At 37.7% G+C, this 20,340-nt stretch overlaps 1 protein-coding gene across 7 annotated transcripts in view; it reads left to right on the forward strand.

Moving 5' to 3' along the window:
- Window positions 1–20,340, forward strand: part of TENM1 (teneurin transmembrane protein 1) — a 755,935-nt gene that overhangs the window by 597,561 nt on the left and 138,034 nt on the right. For all 7 annotated transcript variants that reach the window (XM_064669852.1, XM_064669856.1, XM_064669858.1 and 4 more), the window contains 2 exons: window positions 5,262–5,502; window positions 17,441–17,679. In XM_064669852.1, coding sequence (XP_064525922.1) covers window positions 5,262–5,502; window positions 17,441–17,679 — 480 coding nt within the window. The remainder of the gene's footprint in view (window positions 1–5,261; window positions 5,503–17,440; window positions 17,680–20,340) is intronic.

The following is a 20,340-nucleotide window of genomic DNA, read 5'->3' on the forward strand; positions in this document are numbered from 1 at the left end:
GAAGGTGGTGGAGCCACCACCCCTGGAGGTGCTTAAGAAAAGACTGGACGTGGCACTTGGTGCTGTGGTTTGATTGACATTGGTGGTGTTTGATCATTGGTTGGACTCAGTGATCTCAGAGGTCTTTTCCAACCTAATTGATGCTGTGATTCTGTTTGTTTATTCTGTGCTAATTAGCTCCAGTCTTAAGCATTCAGATTCTCTGTCTTCCCTGCACTGAATCTTTTCCACTTCTTTTCCACGTGCCGATGATGCTCCTTCATCTCTCCTGTGAATACAAGCTGAGAGTTGTGGTTGTTGAGCCTGGAGAAGAGAAGGCTCCAGCGAGGCCTTAGAGCACCTTCCGCTATCTAAAGGGGTTATAAGAGAGCTCAAGACAAGGGCATGGAGTGATAAGTCAAGGGGGTACGGATTTAAACTGACAGATTAGATATTAGGAAGAAATTCTTCCCTGTGAGGGTGGTGAGGCCCTGGCACAGGTTGCCCAGAGAAGCTGTGGTTGCCTCCCCCCTGGAAGTGTTCAAGGCCAGTTTGGATGGGGCTTGGAGCAACCTGGTGTAGTGGAAGGTGTTCCTGCCCACTGTAGGAGGTTTGGAACAAGATGATCTTCAAGGTCCCTTCCAACCCAAACCATTCTGTAATTCAAAGACTGCTTGAAAAACAATCACAGACTGATTTTTAACTGAGCAGTAGTATCCTCATAGAACCTTTAAATAAACTCTCTGAACATATGTTGCAATTTCATTCATTAAATATTGGATTGCCAGCTAATTCATACTCAACTGAGATACATCCAGTAAAAAAAAAAAAATCCAAACATACCAGGAAATAATGAATTCAGGAACTGAAAAAGTTAAAATATCTCAAAAGCACTACAGGTTGGATGCAAACCTTTTATGGTTCATTGAGTTTTAGTATATTCTCTCTGATATACTTCACTTAATAACAATACAGGCTATTGTAGTCTTGTCAGTAAATGATAAAACAGTTCAATTACCCCTTCCTTTATATGGATCCAAAAACTATAGTAAAGTATATTTCAAAACTGTTAGGAAAGTAGTTCTGCCAAGGCTTGGCTAATTTTCAAAACTAATTTTTAATCATGTGCTAACTAGTTGATTAAGCTGTTTATTTAATTTTTGTCAGTCTGTAAAGCAATTTGGCTACATGTTTATGATTGCAATAGCATTTTAGCCTGACTCTTAAGGAAGATGAGTTTATGTTAATGCTGCTCTTATCCATCAGTCTGTGCATCCGATACCTTTTGAACAGAATGGCAGAGCTCAACCAGCATGGCAGTGTCAGGGGATTGTCTGAGTTAACTTCCCACTTTCTGAAAAGCAGAGGCCTACTAAAAAAGCAGGATCTGAATTACTGCATCTCCTGAAACAAAAAACAGTAGTAGCAGAACTCAGCAACTGAAGAGGAGCTGTTGAGGTCTGTGCTCCATAACTGTGGAACACCAAGCTCCCTTACACGACTGCCATGGAGCAGCATGTGTTCAGTGTTGATCATGGGCCATCCAAGGGAACAAGCCAGAACCAAAGAAGAAGAGACATTCAGGAGAGAAGTAGGACTCCTTCCTTCAAACTTCAAAGGAAAGAGAGCAAGTAGAAATCCTTCAAGCTAGCAGAATTACAAGGAAAGATTTTCTTGTTTACAGTTGGCATCCTTACTGTTTCTCTTTTGGTGTGTGTGGAATTTGGGAAGTGCCTCAAAAGTGAAGAGCTTAACAAATTAACACTGTTATTGAGGAATGGAAGCAAAAGCCTTACAAATAAAAAAAGAGGTGGAAAGAAGTTTGAATGGAGTTTGTGGAGTGGAAGGGGATTGTGCAAGTTAGATTAAAACCAAACATCCAATATATAACAGATCAGCAGAATGTTGCATGTATCTGATAAGGAAACATCACAGTTCTAGATGTGCTCTTCTGAAAAGAGAGAACTATTTTAAAATAATGAATTCTTAGGGGAAAGAATTTAGAAATTTTTTAAACAGCCTCTTTTGTCTCTAAAAAAAATGGCCTTAGTGCAAGTGCAGGTGAGAAGGCCAATGATGAGGGCCAAGAGCATCACTTCTGGCTTGGTTGCTCCTCATGTGGAAATCTGATTTAAAGCAAATTATTGTAAATGTAAAGTTTGAGCTGAAGTCATGTTTTATACCTACGTTTTTAGATTAATGGAAATTTCTGTCATGTCAATGAACACATTGAAAACAATACTGTATTTGCATATCATACATAAACTTTTTGATATAAAATAATTATAAAATCTGAGCATTATTAGCAACCATTAAAAATAAAAACAGGAGCTAAGCCAATTTCTATATCAATCTTGTACATTTTGGAAGCTTGTTGGCTATATACAAATTATTTGGCATAATATACCTTTTTAGGAGTTTAAATGATTTTGCAGTAAGTTATTTTACAGACTCTGCTGTTTATTTAGAGTCCTGAAGAAGTGTGTGAATATTTAGATTTAATGCTGCTTTATCTCCCAAGCAACATTTTTTGTGATATAAAGTTAATGAGATATAGACTTAGTTTCAAACAAAATAAAAACAACTTTGCCAAAGTAGAAAGTCTGTAAAAACTAATTGGAAACTCAGGCTAACTTGCAGCATAATGAGTTTGCAGTGCTTCACTGAAATGAGGGTCTGATGCAGAAGACTTTTTAAATCACCAAAATACTCAGGATCTGATGTGAGGTTTTTTGTGATGCCAGTAGCTGGACAAAAGGGTGACAAGTGTGATAATTAAAAAGGAATCCCCCAGGAAATCTGATGTGTTGATGTATTGTGATAAATTACACTGGGAGGTATAAGGTACCCTACCAGCCAGAAAGACTTTATGGTTCACAAAGCAGAACCAGTCTATTGCATAGAAAAAACTAAACTCTTTGTCAGATAATTGTGTGCTATTGGCAGGATAGGGACGGGACACATAAAGGAGGAAGAAAGGAACTAAAAGATGTGTTGCCATATGAATTATACAGGTTTTCTTCCCATTTACCTGGAGAAGCAGTTACCTTGGCTGTTCAGCATTTGCTGCACAGCTTTTGATGTACCTTGTAGAGTCCAACTGTGTGTCCTGGCAAAGATCAGCATTTTTCTAGCAGGACAGTGGCTCAGCCATTAAAATGTCTTGTCATGCAAATTATAGGTTGTATAATAAACCTGCAAATTTTCTGTAGAGTGGATTTAAGATTGATACTTTAAGTAAGGGAATGCCGTTGATCAAATACGTGAGGATGCTGGACATCAAATATTATGTCCAAGATTTGGGGAGCTTTCAGTTCTAAAATAGCAGGATACAGGATTTACTGAGATTAATTATTATATGAAAGTGCCTTCGCAGATTATTTTGGAGCCCTGGACTGTTGACTCCAGTGATTTAATTTACTGAGGTCTCCAATTTTCTAATATGCTTAGAAATGCTTTTCTGGTGTATGCAAACTAATATTACACATAAACCTTAGTGCAACTGTAAGAATGCTGCCTTGATAAAAGATCAATGAAATTAAAAGGATTAAGCCCGGGCCAAATCCGTGACAGCTTTGCTTACCACAGCATAGGAAAGCTTATGTGGAACACTGAACAACCTTGTTTCTCCAGTTGGGGTAAATTGTGACTGTCACAAAGAAAAAAGTGCTTTTTCTCCACAAACCGTTCCAAGAAAGGAGGGAACACACTTTCATCTTTCACCTTGAAGACACATCATGTCATAATTTAAAGAAAGCATGTGTTGTAAATGGATGGCAACAACAGTTCCTTGCAGGGAATTTTTGCAGGTTCATCAGAGCTTCACTCCAGCTGGATTTGTGCAAATGTAACTGGACATCTACTGAGGTAAAAGGGAGAGTGAGGGTGAGTACAGAAATGGGATAAAGCTGCCTTAGACACTGAGGTGAAGTAGCTGGAGAAGTTTCAGGTTAATAACTTCACACTTCACTCAATCTAGCAGCAATTTTTATAAGCATCTTCTTTGCAAAGTATTTCTTATTGTTCCTTTACAAGGGAATTTCTTGCCTCAATTCTCCATAGCTGTGTGTCTTGCTGTAATGAGATGCTTTGGAGGCTCTTGTGGGAAGTAGAGAAAACAAACTTTTATTGTCCCTTCAACGTACAATTATGCTGTCTTTGTGTCTGCATTGTCCTTTGCATGAGGATTCAAGACACCTTACAGCTGAGTGGCAGCGTTAGCACAGGGCAGGACAGTGCAGCTACAACCTCCCTCTGGGGTCCTAAAGGACGAGGACAGCACAGGTAACAGGGCCTTGGGTACCTGCCACATTTGTCTTTGTCTCCTCAGTCTGGCCCAGTGGCTGTGAGCTCCTTGCCAGCTCATCTGCCTTAGAACCTTTTCTCTGGCTGTCTGGATCATCAGTGCTTCAGAGACCTTTTCTCAGCTCCCATTTAAGAAATGTAATAACAGACTCGCAGAAATGTGTTAACCTTGTTTTATGAAAGATGTTTGTTAGGGTGCAAAACTAATTTTTATACTGTGTCTATTTCTTTCACAGATGTTCTTAAATGAGAACTATACCTCATGAAATCAGCTTGTATCTGTGCTGCAATTCAATGTCAGCTTGATTTATTTGTTCTTCACCTTAATCCCCCCAAAATCCTATGACAAATTAAGTGAATGTTAATGTCTTTTTCTTTTTATTTTTTGGTTTCTTTTGGGTTGTTTGTTGTTGTTGAACTACAGTACTGTAGGATGTGCGTCTGTATCTGGTAGTCTCTGTTTCAGTAGATTGTTATATTTAAATTATTTCACATGTTGCAACTTATTTTAGAGGAAATAGGGTTAACAACATGATAAAGCACAATGCTTTATTTCCAATAATTATTATATCGTGGTATCATGGAATGGTTTGGGTTGGAAAGTACCTTCAAGATCATCTGGATCGAACCCCTCTGGCATGGGCAGGGACACCTTCCACTAGAGCAGGTTGCTCAGACCTGATCCAACCTGGCCTTGAACACTTCCATAAATGGAGAATCCACAGCTTCCCTGGGCACACTGTGCCAGTGCATTAGCATCCTCACCATAAAGAATTTCTTCCTAATATCTCATCTAAATCTGTCCTCCTTCAGTTTAAGACTTTAGTCTCCTTTTATTTATTTTTTTTTTTGTTTGTAATTAAGATGAACATAAATGAACCACTAACTGCAAAAACGACATTCAAACACTGTCTTCATCTTTCTTCTTAAATAATAACCCTCTGTGGGGTTTCTGTGCTTTTCCCATGTTGTTTCAGATATGCCAGGTAGCCCACATAACCAGTTTACCTTCAGACCACTCCCACCACCGCCTCCACCACCTCACGCCTGCACCTGCGCCAGGAAACCGCCTCCCACGGCCGATTCTCTCCAGAGAAGATCCATGACCACCCGCAGCCAGCCCAGTCCTGCTGCCCCAACTCCCCCCACCAGTACCCAGGACTCAGTGCATCTCCATAACAGCTGGGTCCTGAACAGCAACATCCCGCTGGAAACCAGGTACAGACCAACCTTTGGTGCACAAAATATCTCAAGCGCTGGGGAGGGAAAAAAGGAAAAAAAAAAAAAAAATGGGAAGGTGGCCTGGCAGTGCCATGAGATGGTGCTGGGCAATTACAAGCTTGTCATTCAGGACATGCTGGTGTGTTTTGATTTGAGCAGCCACGTGAGGCCTTATTTGCTTGGTTCATATAGGTCGTTAATACTCATAAATGCGCGTTTTGCAAAGTTTTGGGAGACGTTGGTTTCTTTAAGGTGTGTGGATTACATGAGTATTTTGTGGTGGTTTGCAGTCAGGATTTGTGCTTGTGCATTTGTCTTGCTCTCCCACATTCTCCCAGGACCATTTTGTAAACAGCAAATAGAGGTTTGGTTTAATCAGTGCACTCTGGCACTTCTGGAGTCGCACAGAGTCACACAATGGTTAGGACTGGGGTTGGGGTGGGAAGGGACCTCTGGAGCTGATTTAGTCAGGCTGTAGGTTTCCTGCAGATTAGGTAGGAAATAATACTAAAATAATATTTTCCTCAATGCATATTTAAATACTTTATTGAATCTATACACAAAGAATGTAATTTGATAATCATTTGGTAATGGAGAAATGACACAGGCCCAAGGCAGGTATTGAGCATGGCAAGCCTTACCTTTGGGAGCTGGGAAAGGGAGGTTCAACTTTAGGATCATTCACAATTTACATGAATAATCAAATATATTTGATCACAAACACATTCTGTATTCAGACAACCTGTATTTCAGTACTCAAAGTTCTGCACAGTCTCTGACTTTTTTGCTATAATAAGCTTGTTTGTTTGTTTGTTTCTTCCTGATAAGTATTAGCTAATTTGATGGCTTTCAACTACAGTGTGTTTGCTGACTTGATTTTTAAAACAAGACCTTGATTTTCTTCAGTCCTCTTCATTGTGAGCAAAACACCAGGAGGTTTTAACTAGGATTTCCTTTAGATTTTGGCATGTAAAGTGCATGACTCTCTGTGAAAGTTTTGTTTGCTGAAGCAGGAGAATGTCTAACATCCACCCAATTTGATCCAGAAAATAAAAGGTATTATGCATGGAAATGTTTTGTTTTTAAACACATATGTCCAAGGTCCAGTTCTCAGAATTAATCACTGAAACATAAATTTGGTTCTCTTATAAAATGGTTGTTTTTATTTTATTATAAAACTTAATTTTAATATCCATCTTTAAACACTTAACTGCTCCTCATCAGAAGTGTTAAGTTTTAGTTCTGCTATTAAATTGGGATTGAAGAATACGCCAATTCATTCTGAAATAAAACTTTCCTTATTTATCTTAAGGACAAATCTCAAAAAGAATCAAGGAGGATGGAAACTTTTCTCCAAAAGAGAACATAAACAACATTTTAGTTCAGCTACTCCTTCTAGAGCTAAAAGAGTCTGCTTACACAGTCTTTATAAAGATGAATCTCTGTCGTTTCTCATGTAACAATCTCATATATCTGTCTATACCTTCTGCTGCAAGAAGGCTGATCCCTCGGTGTTCTGTACCCTTGAAGTACCTTTTGGTTCTCTTCAATTAACAGCCAGGTAGATCTTGTTCAGCCTCCCTGCATCCCTGTTCACTGAATTCTCATCAGACCTCACTGGGGGAAAATATTTCGCAATACATTTCTCTTTTGAGTTCAGGTTAATTATTCTGGTTTCTTATTATTTTTTTGCAAATTCAAAGCTTCTCAAGCACAAATACGGAGATATATAGGTAGATCTATAATTATATAAAGGGCTGTGCGTTGGATTAGGAATTCAGAATGGAAAACATCCTTTGGGCTGCACATTATTCTTTCACTAAGTCTGGGAATTTTCCACTTTCTGGCCCTTCAGTGGTTGTTTCAGCTGATTTCATGCCCCCTCTGGTTGCTCCCTGCAGCCTCCTAAGAAGCTGGCTGAAAGGCTATATAATCCAAAAGGAAATCTGTGAGTCTGTTTGCCAAAATGTATCTGCCGTTTATGTGCAGACAAGTGCTACAGCAGGGGAATGTTGTAATAAAAAACATTTGTGGTCACCGCTTCCCAGAAGTCTATAGTACACACACAGCCTTAGAGAAAAGAAGGGCTTGCAGCTTGTTTTTCCTTCCTTTTACAGTGAATGATTCAGCTAGAATTGAACAGATACTTTGGCCTAATATCTGGATTCTCTTGGTTTCCTTCTTTGTTAATATTTAGCTGCCCATTAAAAATAATCCTACAAAATAAGGGGAAACATGTTAATGGCAGCCATGTTTCTGTGCTAAATCTTTAATAGTACCAAATCTACCTAATATCTACATACCTAATGTGTCTAAGCAGATTATTTTTTTTTCAGTTTGGAACATTTGCATCAAAAAGAAGACTTAGACAGTAATGTATTCCCTACTGTAACAACTAGGCAAAAATCAGAATGCACATGTTCAGCTTTTTTTCCAGCTGTATCTCCTGTTAATCCATAATCAGCACATGTGCTTGATGTTTTCTCTACTGCTGTGGAATATTACAAAATTTTCAGATAGGAGAATATTTCCTAGAACTAATCATGTGACTGTAAAACCTGTTCACTCTGGACAGTCAGAAATTAAGCAAGTTTATGAGTCTGCTCATAATAGTAATGTGTCATATTTATGTCAAAGAAAATTCTATAGTTCTGAAAAAGTTTGCAGTTTTCTGATTAAACATGTATTCTTACCTAATCAGAATTTGAAACCCTAGATTAGACCACAGAAGGCTGTAGTAAAGATGTATGCTGAGGTATGTGTTCTGAAAGTTTTTTTGGAGGGTAAAACTTGGTTATATTTTTACAGAAAAGGGCAAAACAGAAATTCTGGTTTGTGCTTTATCTAGAGGTGTTATATGCACTAATCTGCAAAACAGTTTTGTCAGAACTTGGTTTATTAACCCAACTGTTTAATAACAAGACTGAGTTGGAAAGATGAAATGACTTGTTCAAGTTCACAGAAGCTTTTGTCAAAGCCAAGGTTAGAGTTTATCTGTGTGTCATTGCCAAGGCCAGCTGTTTAACTCTGGCAATTATTCTGATTAAAAGCAACTCGAACAAAAATAAGAATTAAGAACACCTTTAAAACTTCAGAGGATGTGTCATTGAACAGCTGTTGATCGAGAAATTGGAGAAGAGCTGTAGCTATAGGAGGTGTAACAGCTCAAGCTGGTGACTGACTGTGCTGCACCTTCAGCACTGTAATGCAAATGCAGGCTCTACCTGTGTGCATGCACAGCCTGTTTGGGAAGAATAACATATTCATTATTAAAATTACTTAGGAACATGAAGTAATTTCATTGTCACACTGAGAAATAATTTGTAAGTATTGCCAGAAAAAGACTGCAAGGATCTCTCACAACGCATAAAAACTCAGGAAACATTGATTCTCTTTTTTAGGATAATGTTATTGGGCTCTTACATAAATTGATTTTTTTCTTCTGCGCTAGAATAAAGTACTTGCAACCTATTGCCTATTCCCTTCCATTCCACTAAAATAATTGTTTTTTCAGGTTTCACAGATACTTTCCTCTAATGTTTCAAATCTTATGATTTACAGTGTAATACATTGTCATTATCTCTGACAGCCTCATCTGTACATAGCTTACTACTTTTTATGGAGTAGGTATTAAACCCTGACAATTCAAAGTAGTGTTTTTCATTTGCTCCATGCCCTGATAGTTCACTCAGTTATTTGTTTCCATATCTTGCTTTTTTGTTCGGTTTTGTGGGTTTTTTCTGCTGTTTGCTATTTATTTTTCCACTTCAGTCAAATTCCCAAATAAGAAGTAAAAACTAGATGTTAAGTAGGGATTCTTACCTGACATTTTCTCTCATCCTCCCTATAGTCTGATAAACCATTGGACACACTTACTTTGAGTAAAGCTTTGCATTTAGGTCACCAAAACATTGGAATTTTTAAGTTTTCTGTCTAAATCTCAAAACTTAGCTAATTTTGATTTTGTTTCAAAGTGGGATTTGAAACTAGTCCTGTTTTGTGCTTCAGTATTTAACATATTTGCTTGTTCCTTCGTTTTTTAAATCAAATTTCTTCCTAGTTCCTCTAACCCATTTAGCAGTGTTGGCAGTAAGGTTAATGCTGTGCTGAATGGACTGAAATCTCCCTTCACTGCACTGGCAATGAGCCAAGTCCTGTGGAAAAAGACAGCTTAATTTAAGCAATCTTATCACCATGGTAATAGCTCCTCTAAAGGGACAGTGAGGTACCAGACCATAACCCTGGGATTCAATTATCATTAATTTATATAAAACTTCGAAGTACTAGAATAATAAGAGAAGTATTTGGGGTTCAAGGCAGTTGTGATTTTCAGTTACTATTCAGCAATATTTCAGAGCCCTAAACTTTGATTATGTCTCTAAAGACTTGAAAACTTGGAGAGTTTTGAGGTGCAAGAAGTATATTCAGATCATCACATAGATGGAGTCATTCCTTTCTCCATTATACAGTTATTTAAGGTACATATTTATGACTAGCTGGATTTTTTTTTCTAAAATTATCTTGATTATAATTCTCTCATATATGTGGGGGGATCTTGGCAACAAGCAAGAGATTTATTCTATACTAGGGATTTCCTTTGTTCTTTTTAAATCAAGCATATACTTATTTGTGCTCTTCAAAAAGTACATTGATAGCCTTTAAAATCACAGGCACCTGTACACAGTCCCTTTCTGTGTAAGCTGGAGTAGTTCTAGAAGCAAAAATAATTAAATAAAAATGCATATCTAGACACACACCGACACGGTTTGCTGTGAACTCTTTGCAAGGTTTGTTCTTTCTCCTTGGTCTCTGCATTTGAGCATCTTGTGGGTCCTGTGAATCGTTCCTCCAGTGCAGAGACACAGGAAGCACTTTTGTGCCTACATTACATTTTCAATGTTTCCATAGCAAACAGAATGGCTTTAACAGCTCCCAAGGCAGACAGGTGTTGATGATCATAAGCCACAAAGCAGGGAGACAATTTCTGTTTGAGCATTGCAATTCATTAGGAACTTGTTTGCCAATGGAACCTACTCCTGAGTTAAATGACCAGATTTGGGGCTCTTCCAAGAATAAATGCAGGGGAGGGCTTCCTTTATGATCTTTTCTTCAAATCATGTCGGGCAGTATTTGCTGTTGTAACATTTCACTTGTATTTTCTCATTTTCTACCTAATTAAACAATAAATCTGACCAGTATAGAGGCTGACCATATTAAAAACAGACACATGGCAAAGGGTTTTAAATTCAGTCTGAGTCCTGTGTGTTTTCACTGCACAGCAGAAAATATCTAAAAATATTTCAGGCTTCTGAATTGTAAAAGATAAATTGAAAACTGTAAATATGACCATGAACTTAAAATAAAAGCCGTAAATATGACCTTAAATTTAATAATGTGAGAATGAAGGTGTCTTTAATGAAAATAAAAATACAAACATTTGTCAGCTGCAATGAAGTACAGCATTCATGTCAGCAGCAATGGTACTCGAGGGTCCTGCTTTTGAATAATTTGAGATCCAGTCACTAAGGACAATGAGGTGATTTAAATTGTTCATATACTCTATTGTGTTTTTTCTTTGTGAGAAGCTCTGGTGTGGGCTTCCCTGGAATTTGTGTAAGGGTTTTTTATGCAGGCTAACTATAGTAACTTGAACAATTATATTGCAGATACTCTTTACTCATTATTTTGAATAATGATATGGTTTATAAAGTTATAACTAAAAGTAAAGCTATGTTGCTATTTTATGGCCACCAATGAGCAAGCAGCCTGTTAGCTTTCTATGAAACACATTGTTTCCACTTACAAAACCAAAAATACAAGAGTAATTTATGTCCTCCGTGTGGTAATGTTTAGTTGTATGGTTTTTTTTTAATTAGCCAATAAAACCAAAAAGTAGTTGTGTTTTGGACAACTGGTCCATTTTAGAAACTGTTCCTGATTGATTTTGGCACTGTCCTATATCTATATAATTATTGTCCCAGATTTCTGCCAGGGACTTGAAGGTTTAGCCACCTGATTAACAGGCTTAGTTTGCCTTACAGCAACAACAGACTAGTGAGTTAGCATTGCATCATTTCTTGTTCTGTACTAAAGTGAAAAGTAAAGGATACAGATTCCTTTTACATCCTTTCACATCCAGGGTCACAGGGCTGAGTTTTCAAATGCTATATAAAGAAAATATGAGTGAATAAAGGGAAGCAATTTTATATGAATGATTCAAAAAGCAAGTCAAGCTCAAAGAGGAAATTTTAACAAAGCAGTTCTATTCCCAAAGACAAATCTCCAGGGGGTTTCAAATTTATTTCAATTATGCATGTAAAAATAGAATTATAAAATAAATTAAATAAATAGTTTTCGTGGCCATTTCCCTCTTCTTTCACCCATGAGAATTCATGTTCCTGCAGTTCTTGTACACAAAAAGATAAAATTATAGGTCAGATTCTATCTATAATGATATGTCAAGTCTTATATTCAGATACAGCTTCCTTGGGTTGGTTTTCAAGATGAGGGTATAGTGTGTGTATCTTCGTTGCCAAGTAGTTGTCTTGTACTGTATATTACTTCAGAATATCTGTCTTGTTTTTATCCTATATAGTTTGCTGCATGACATATGCCAGATTTATAAAGACAGGTCCCTATTCTGATTATTATCTAAGTTTAGGTAATATCTAAGTTTTTTTTTCCCCTCACATGGAAGAGCAAACTTCTGCTTCTTACCCCTGTCCCAGGAAATATGAAATAACTTAAAATAAGTACCAATGGGCTCCTTGTTGATGTTTGCCAAATGTAGATGGGCAAATGTATCAGTTCCAAACCCCTTTTGATTACTGTCTTCATATAGTTTCTGGTTATACCAAAAATCAGAATCCTTCTTACATTTCAGCTATTGTGCCTCTTAAAAATTCCCTTTGCCCTTCTGTTGACATCTAAAGGAATTATTTCAATTAAACATTGGTATAGATATGCAGTTATCTGCATTACATGCAGTTATAAAATTTAGCTCAAAAGAAATTGAGAATTTTCAGTGATTGAACTGAAGTCTTCTTAGTTTTCCTCTCACAAAGCTTTGCAGCAATTAGTAATGCTTTAAGTAACTATTTCTCAAATGTGAAACACGCACAAGTACAAATGTCTTCCTACTTGGTTTATCCAGGAGAAATGCAGACTAATTTTTTGGCCAAGGTATACCAAGATTTGTGTTTCTAACTCACCAGGTGGTTCCCTTTCAAATCTGCTTTTGTTCTTCATTTTTCCTCTTACAAACCTGTAATTTTTAATAGAAATAGAAAGAAAGCATGTCATAAGAACAGACGAAGGTGGACTTCTAGGTCTACAGATGCCTGGCACTGAGGAAGTGCATAGAACTTAGAGAAGTGATACCAAGCCCTTGACAAAGTTGAGGGACATTTCTACAGTACTAGGATAGAAACATATTTTCTCAGAATTTAATTATGGAATTCTGTGTGGAGTTAATCTGGTTTCTGTAATAATATTACGTTGTCGCCACGTGAATTCAGTTGGGATGTTGCTTCACAAGTAGCTTGTATAAGACTTAAATTACTATTCCAGGTAAGAAGCCAAAAGTACATGACGAAATATCCTGATAGAGAATAGTGTTAGACTCAGAGAACTCTTCTCTAACCTCCTCTTAGCTGAGAATTCATCATTTGTATGAACTGCACTCTTGGAGTTCTCTGCCGTCCCTCTCGAGGTTAAACGAGCGCTCAGATGAGCCGCGTGAAGCTGCTTCTTTCCAGAATGCAATTGGTTCTGTATCCAGCAGAACTGAGAGGTCTAATTTCATGCCTTGTGTCACCTGAACTCCCCAATAACTCCCTTCCCTCAGTGCTTTTCTCTTTACTGAGCACGTCAGGGCAGGTCGAGACCTGGCTGCTGATGAGCCTCTGTGTGTTGTGCTTCACTGCCCAGCGTGTGCTGTGCTGGACACTGGGTGGGCAGCGAGAGGGGCTTGGAGAGGGCAAACAGCTGAGTTTGGCAGAGGGAGCTCACTGGGCCTTTTGCTGGTTTTATTGCATTCAGGGAGTGGGGGATGATGGTGTTGAGGGCTTTGATCCTACTCCACCACAATTTTTTTGAGTCTGGTAGGATCTTTTTCTTCCGCTTAACTTCAGTTGAGAGGATGCAAAGTTCAAAATCTTTACATTTGTAGCAATGAACAGATGGATAGGCAGGCAAACAGGGGTGGTTATCTCCAAGAGGAAGTGTTTTCCAACTGCCTCTTCTATAAATGAAGTTATTACTGAGCCTTTAATATTTATTTATCTATTGGAATTATCAGTGTAATATTAAGTGACTTTTATTTCACAAATAAATGCCTTACAGATTAGGTCCTATATTTCCCTTTTTAAGAGAATATTATCATCTTCCTTATGGATGTTTTTGATGTTTTTGTGAACATTTAGAATTTCTCTGGTTGGAAGGAGTGGTGTTATAAATTATCCTTATAAATTCTCTGATTTTTCTTGTGTTCCCAGTTTACAAAAAAAAAAAAAAAAAGCCTCAGCTTTTCTCCTCGATCAAATATTAAAGCACACACCAGGCTGCAGTCACATCTAAACTTTTGAACTGCAGGTTTTATTATTTTGCTCTTTGGAGAGTGTCTGATTTTATAGAATTGATAGCAACAGTTTAGCATGTCCTGACATCCTTTGGGAACAGTGGTGTGCTCAGACAGATGAGGAGTCGTCTGAGTTTATGAGAACATAGTCACAGTCTAGCTTTGGAAATTTGTCTTTGTGCCACCAGTGTTTTTCAAATTCTATAGAAATGTCTTTGGGTACTCAATATACTCTCAGAAAAATGGAAGGCATAAACAATTGGGTTTTTTAACGTGTTCTCAACATTATTTCACTGATAGCTCAGTTTCAGTGTACCTTTGCTTCAGAATTTCAGTTTTATTACAAATTAGAGCGATTTAAATTCTACTCTGTGTGAATGGAGTCATCTGTCCAAAATGGACTGAGCTGGATGCAGCTTCTGTGCTCTCTTCTGATAATAAAGGACTCCCTCTGCACACTGGCATTTTACCATCAAGCCCCTTTTATAAATCCCTGTGCAAGAGAATGAAATTATTCCTGGCTATTGATTGGAGGCTGTTAGGGCCTTAATAATAACAACTTTCAGTTGAGCATTTCCTTCCCTTTACCTCTGATACCTTTGAGCTATGCACTATAAAGGACAATCTATACTGCCAATATCAGACCTTTTTGCTGCAGTTTCCAAAAAATTTAAATGAGAAATTATCAAATAAGTAGTTTTTGTCATTATGTCTTGAACACATAAAGCAAGTAAAGAACAGTTGACTTTTTATATTTGTAATATTTGTGTGTATGTATATGTATATATGCATACATACTTCTTATATGTATATGCTTATATTTTATAACATTATATGGTGATTCTGTTTCTATTTCTTTGAATATCAATGGGAATTTTGCCTTGACAGTCTCTCCTACCAGAAGTCTGAGTGACTGTATCTTAACTGCTGACTGAGAAGTAAAGCTTCCCATACTTGCAAAAGCCTCCATGTGTGACAATGAAGCATTGAATCCAAAATAACCAGCTGTGATCTCATGGCCTGGTAGGAAGGAAGCAGGTTTATAAAGTCCTGTAGGCAGTTCTATTACTTCATTTGAATGTATTATTTTGCTGTATTTGAGTTTAGAATTTTTGAACTTAATGAGTCACGGGTAACATTACAATGTTCAGAGCATTGCTATCTCTATAGTGTATATATCTACAGCTGTGAAAGTCAGTGGGAAGGAAAACTAGGCTGTGTTGTGTGATATAATGCCAGGATCTGCACTCAGTCAGGGTTAATTGTCCTGTTTTGTCCGAGTGTGGTTCACTTGGGTAATTATGACGAGCAGTAACTAGTACTCAAATTTCATTCTCATGGTTTAATCATAAGATTCCTGATTCATAGGCACTGTAAACAGTGATGCAAGCTAACCTGTATTCTCATTTACCTTCTTTTTTATGTAACTATCTGAATAAAGGGCCCTTTAAAAGACAAAACTGCTCTGTAATACCTTTTTATTTTCTGGCATTTTGAAAATTGTAACCTTTCTTTTAAAATCTTATAGTGGAAATACATAATATCATACTCATTACATGATTTTAGCAATTACCTTTTCAGGAACATGTATTTACAATATTCTTAAAGTCAAATGTCACAGAATAACCATGTTTCATACTCTTGAGCGTTTGATCCTGCGTACATCCTGCTGAGTATCCGTCAAAGAAATTCTACCAGCACAGATTGATTGATCCACATACGCATTCAAAGACTTTTCTTGTGCTTTGCTGAAGGGTGTAAAGGTACATTTGCCATTGGGAAGATTCTGGATCGTGTCAGCATTGGCCAGTTAACTTCAGCTGAAAAGTGTCTGTGATTTTTGGCTTGCAGGAATCACAGTGTCATAAGATTCTAAACACAAGGTCCTCTTTCAGTTTTGGAAGAAACAACTGAGGGCAACCAGTACTTCCAGCACAGGTGATATGGTAGGGCCTGTCTGAACTGCAGGTTGGTGGTTGCTTCACATCAGTGTCTGAGTCCCAGAACAAGAGCTGGCAAGCTCGGGAGAGTTGAATGCTGGTCTCTAGGAAATGCCTCCCTGAGCTGGGGTACTCAGCAGAAAGTCTACAGAGATTCAGGCTGAAACAATACTCTAGTGGCAGCCCTGTGGCCAAGGTGGGCCTTGTTCTTTCAAGCTGTGTAGTGTCAATGTCATTTCCCTTGCTTTCTCAGCTCAGACCTCATGGCGTGAGACAGGGGAACAGTGAGATGATCTAAACTTCTTTGGGTGCAGGCTGTGGCATGAGATTTAGATGTGCACCTGTCAGAAAAGAGTGCACTGAAGAAGTTTGCTCCCTTGGATCAAACAAAGGAAAGAAGGTCCAAAGAAAGTTGGTGTTTCCAAAAGAATAAGTGGTTGGTATGGTCAGCCCTGAACTTGTCCTTTTTGCCACAACTTCTTATGTGAGTACATAACACAATAAGCTATTGTTTAACATTAAATAACCTTTCCCAAATTCTCTTGGAGAGCACTTGACAGTTATGAAAAGCACCCTTTGTCCTATAAGCAACCACTTTATATTTCTGCACCAGAGCCTGTTCTGCAAGGCACATTTCTGTACCTTATTTTTTGTGCTAATGTAAGTCTTTGCTTTTTTTTCTTGAAGGCAATCAGTCCTGAAAAGTATGCTGAAATAGGTCTCCAAATGAATTCTTTCCTAGTGTGTTTGAGAATCACCACAGTAGGCAAAAGCGTTTGAAGAAAAACTGCTCTCAAAATAGCTCAATTAAGAACAGTAAAGAAATTGTACTTACCTATACAGTAACTGCAGTCCTTCAAAATGGATTATCCTTGTAGATCAGGTGACTAAGTAGTCACTTTTTTTTTTTCTGTTATTTCCTATATTCCATGGTAAAAAATAAGTGGTCAGAGTAGTAAGTGGCTTCAGCATATTGTGGGTACTCCTGGTGAGGTGCACTCAGTTGTGTGTTTTTGGATGGAGTGGGTACTGCTGGCAACAGTTCCCCTGTCTCTGGCACACTTGTGTACAAGGCACACAGGGACTGCTTGTCTTTGGAGGATCCCAGGTGCTCTGCTGAGAAACAACATTTCCTCAGCAACACTCTGAAACATTGTGAGGATAGTTTAGAATTCATTTATATTATATGATTTCACTTAAAAATTGCTGGAAATCTTGTAGTGTGGTTGAAAAACTTCCCATATAGAGGGTATTGAAATACATTTTCCTGTCTTTGATATTTTCTGTGGATATGTGCAGTATGTACCACACTGTGCTTACATGGGGCAATACAACCACACAGTGCTTATATAGTTCCTTCCACTTTTTACATCACAAAGTGTTTTTTACAACATGGTTCTTTGTCTTCTTTTTGTAGGCATTTCCTGTTTAAACATGGATCTGGGTCTTCAGCCATCTTCAGCGCAGCCAGTCAGAACTATCCCTTAACATCCAATACTGTTTACTCTCCACCTCCTAGGCCTCTTCCTAGAAGCACCTTTTCCAGGCCTGCCTTCACTTTTAACAAACCTTACAGGTGTTGCAACTGGAAGTGCACAGCTCTGAGTGCCACTGCCATCACGGTGACCCTGGCGCTGTTGCTCGCCTACGTTATCGGTAAGCCCCACTTCCTTCCTCTGCTGAATTGTCCTTTATCTTCTCTGTTCTGTTGTCCTGCCTTCTTTACACTAACACAAATCATGCTTTACTATTAATGTTTGCCATTGGTGCTTTGTAAATTCTGGCTAACAAAACACCACGTTGGCCAAAGGTTGAACACAACATGGAATTCTCATTAACTTTCTACTCTGTTGACCTTGATGCTGCCTAACAGAGAAAAAAATATTCTTCAAGATTACATGTTTATACTAGCAGAGGACTCCTACTGATTTTAGTTGCTGTGATATTTTCTTAAATTAAACATTTGATTTTCATATTAAGCCTTACAACATTGTTGCTCTTAAAGAATTGTCTGGAAAGACTGGTTATGTTTGATGGTATTTAGCCTTGCTACCTTTAGTTCAATTCTTTGGTCTCTTCACCATTTAAATCTTTATCATTTTTCCTCTCAATTGTTATATCATTGGCTAGAATGACAACTAGCTCTAAAAATACATAGGATTTTACACCATGTGTTCTAAGATACATTTTGTTATCACTTTATTGAATTCATGTTTTTAAAAAAATGTTACATAGTACCTAACTGTAATTTTGTTGGCAAAATATATTGGCAGGATTTATTTGAGTAGCTCAAAACGGCTTCCTGGGGTTTGTTTTTGGAAGACAGATATATTGAAGGTGGGCTTGAAATCAGTGTAGTTACAATGTACATAGGGGAGTAAGTCTCTGTGATTTACTACATGACATTTTGCCTGAACAGTAATTATCACATTGTTTTTTCAATCTGAATTAAAAATATTAAAGAACATTCTGTGTGTAGAATCTTAGAATGTGACTGTGGCTTCTGTAAACATAGGAAAATTTAATTAGTTTTTTCTGTCTCACACACACTCTTAGTCTGTTGGTTTAGATGCCAGTTGAGAGGTGGCAGAAATCAGAGTATCCTTGACAATCTTATCTTATAGTTTGAATGGGAATAACTCCAGGTTTGCCTGAAAGAGTACTTGGTAAAACTTGACAGACATCCAAATACAGATACCTCCAAACCAATAAGTGGCCACTGATTTTCTATATTCTCTGAATAAATGTCTGTATAGTGAAATTCATTACAATTGCAGTCATTTCTTGTTTTCCACTGGGTTGGATTTTTTTTCTTTGCCCCATAGTGACAAAGTTTTGGTTACTGTCAGCAAGATGCTCATCAGGAGGGATTTTTTTCTAACATCCTCATCTAATGCATATGGGAAAGCAGATTTGATCATTTCTGGTGTATGATGATTTGAAAGCACCTGAGGATCTCGTAAGCTCCATTAATTGCAGATTTACATAACAGCTGGTGAGCATATGCCCTCAGTTAGGACTGGCTGTATAATTTTTGCAGCCTCATCTGTTTGCTACACATATATCCCACCCACACCATTTAGACTTTATCTGGATGAAGCACTGCCTGTTTCATCCCTTTTTTAGATTTCAGTCTGCCACTGAAATTTCTGTAACTTTCCAGGGATATACTGGTGCATGTCATCGGCCTGAGAAGGCTGGAAGCACTCCTTGTCACCATGAATTAAAAAGCTCTGTGTGAATCTCCTGTAGATGTGTGTGTTGGGCATAGCTTGGTTGCATAAAGGTGTAACATATTTTCTTTAGTTGGACAGAAGCAGGTAAAATAGAGATGTCTTTGCATTTTATAAATTATTATTTTTTCTCCTTAAAATACAAATTTCTGAACCGGGAATTCTCATTCAGAAAACTTTCAAGGCGCCATTATTTGCTCTTGTTTGTCCCAGACATTTTTCAGTTTCATAAGCTTTCCTGCAGATTCAGGTAGTATTAGTTAACTTATTCCAAGTTAATATTCCTGCTGCCCACCTCTGTTTGGTTAAATATTTAAATAAGTTTATGGTCTCTTCTTATGACTCAGGTGCCTTAGTTCTTTCCCTTTGTTAGGTATGAATAATAGCATATGAACTGTTTTCAAACTTCACTGCTCTGTAGGCTTGCATATTTTTCACTTCAAAAATTGAATGTCCATGTTTTAAATAAGAGTAGTTGAATATAGAAAATCAAACTGTGTGTAACACTCTGAAGTTAAAATTCACTCCCCCAGGTATTTTCTCTTTACTCACCATGGTTCAGGTCCCACAGTCCTGTCTCCAGGCAGGTTTTCTTCAAGTCAAAGAAAGTTGTCTCTGAGCAATCGCTACAGTCTTGGGCCCAAACTGTAAAACAGAACTCATTTTAATTTCAGCACCAAAATTAGCCTGGGATCAGCTCAACAGTTGTTACTGGAAGAATAAGGAGGACTTTGTAAAGGCAAAATTGTTTTCATCATTGTATTTTTGGCATAGCCTGCTTTAACTTACGAGCTGCAATTTCGGGCCAACTGAATATTGGTCTGTGTTGCTATATAGGGTATAAAATACCCTGCTATTGTGTAATGTTATTGTAAATATTCTCTTTTTTTTTTAGCACCACATCATTTTCTTAAAGCCCAATAAAATGGGTGATGTGGCTGCTCATCTAGTTAGTTATTTTTAGCCCATTAGCAAGTTGGATTTTTCTTACATGATACTTTACCATTTTATCAGCAGCTGATTTGGACTTGCAAATCACTGGTCCTATTGATCAAAGGTGCTGAACTCCTACTGCTCCTATTGA

This window comes from Pseudopipra pipra, chromosome 13 (assembly GCF_036250125.1).
Source record: "Pseudopipra pipra isolate bDixPip1 chromosome 13, bDixPip1.hap1, whole genome shotgun sequence".
NCBI classification, from domain to species: Eukaryota; Metazoa; Chordata; class Aves; order Passeriformes; family Pipridae; genus Pseudopipra; species Pseudopipra pipra.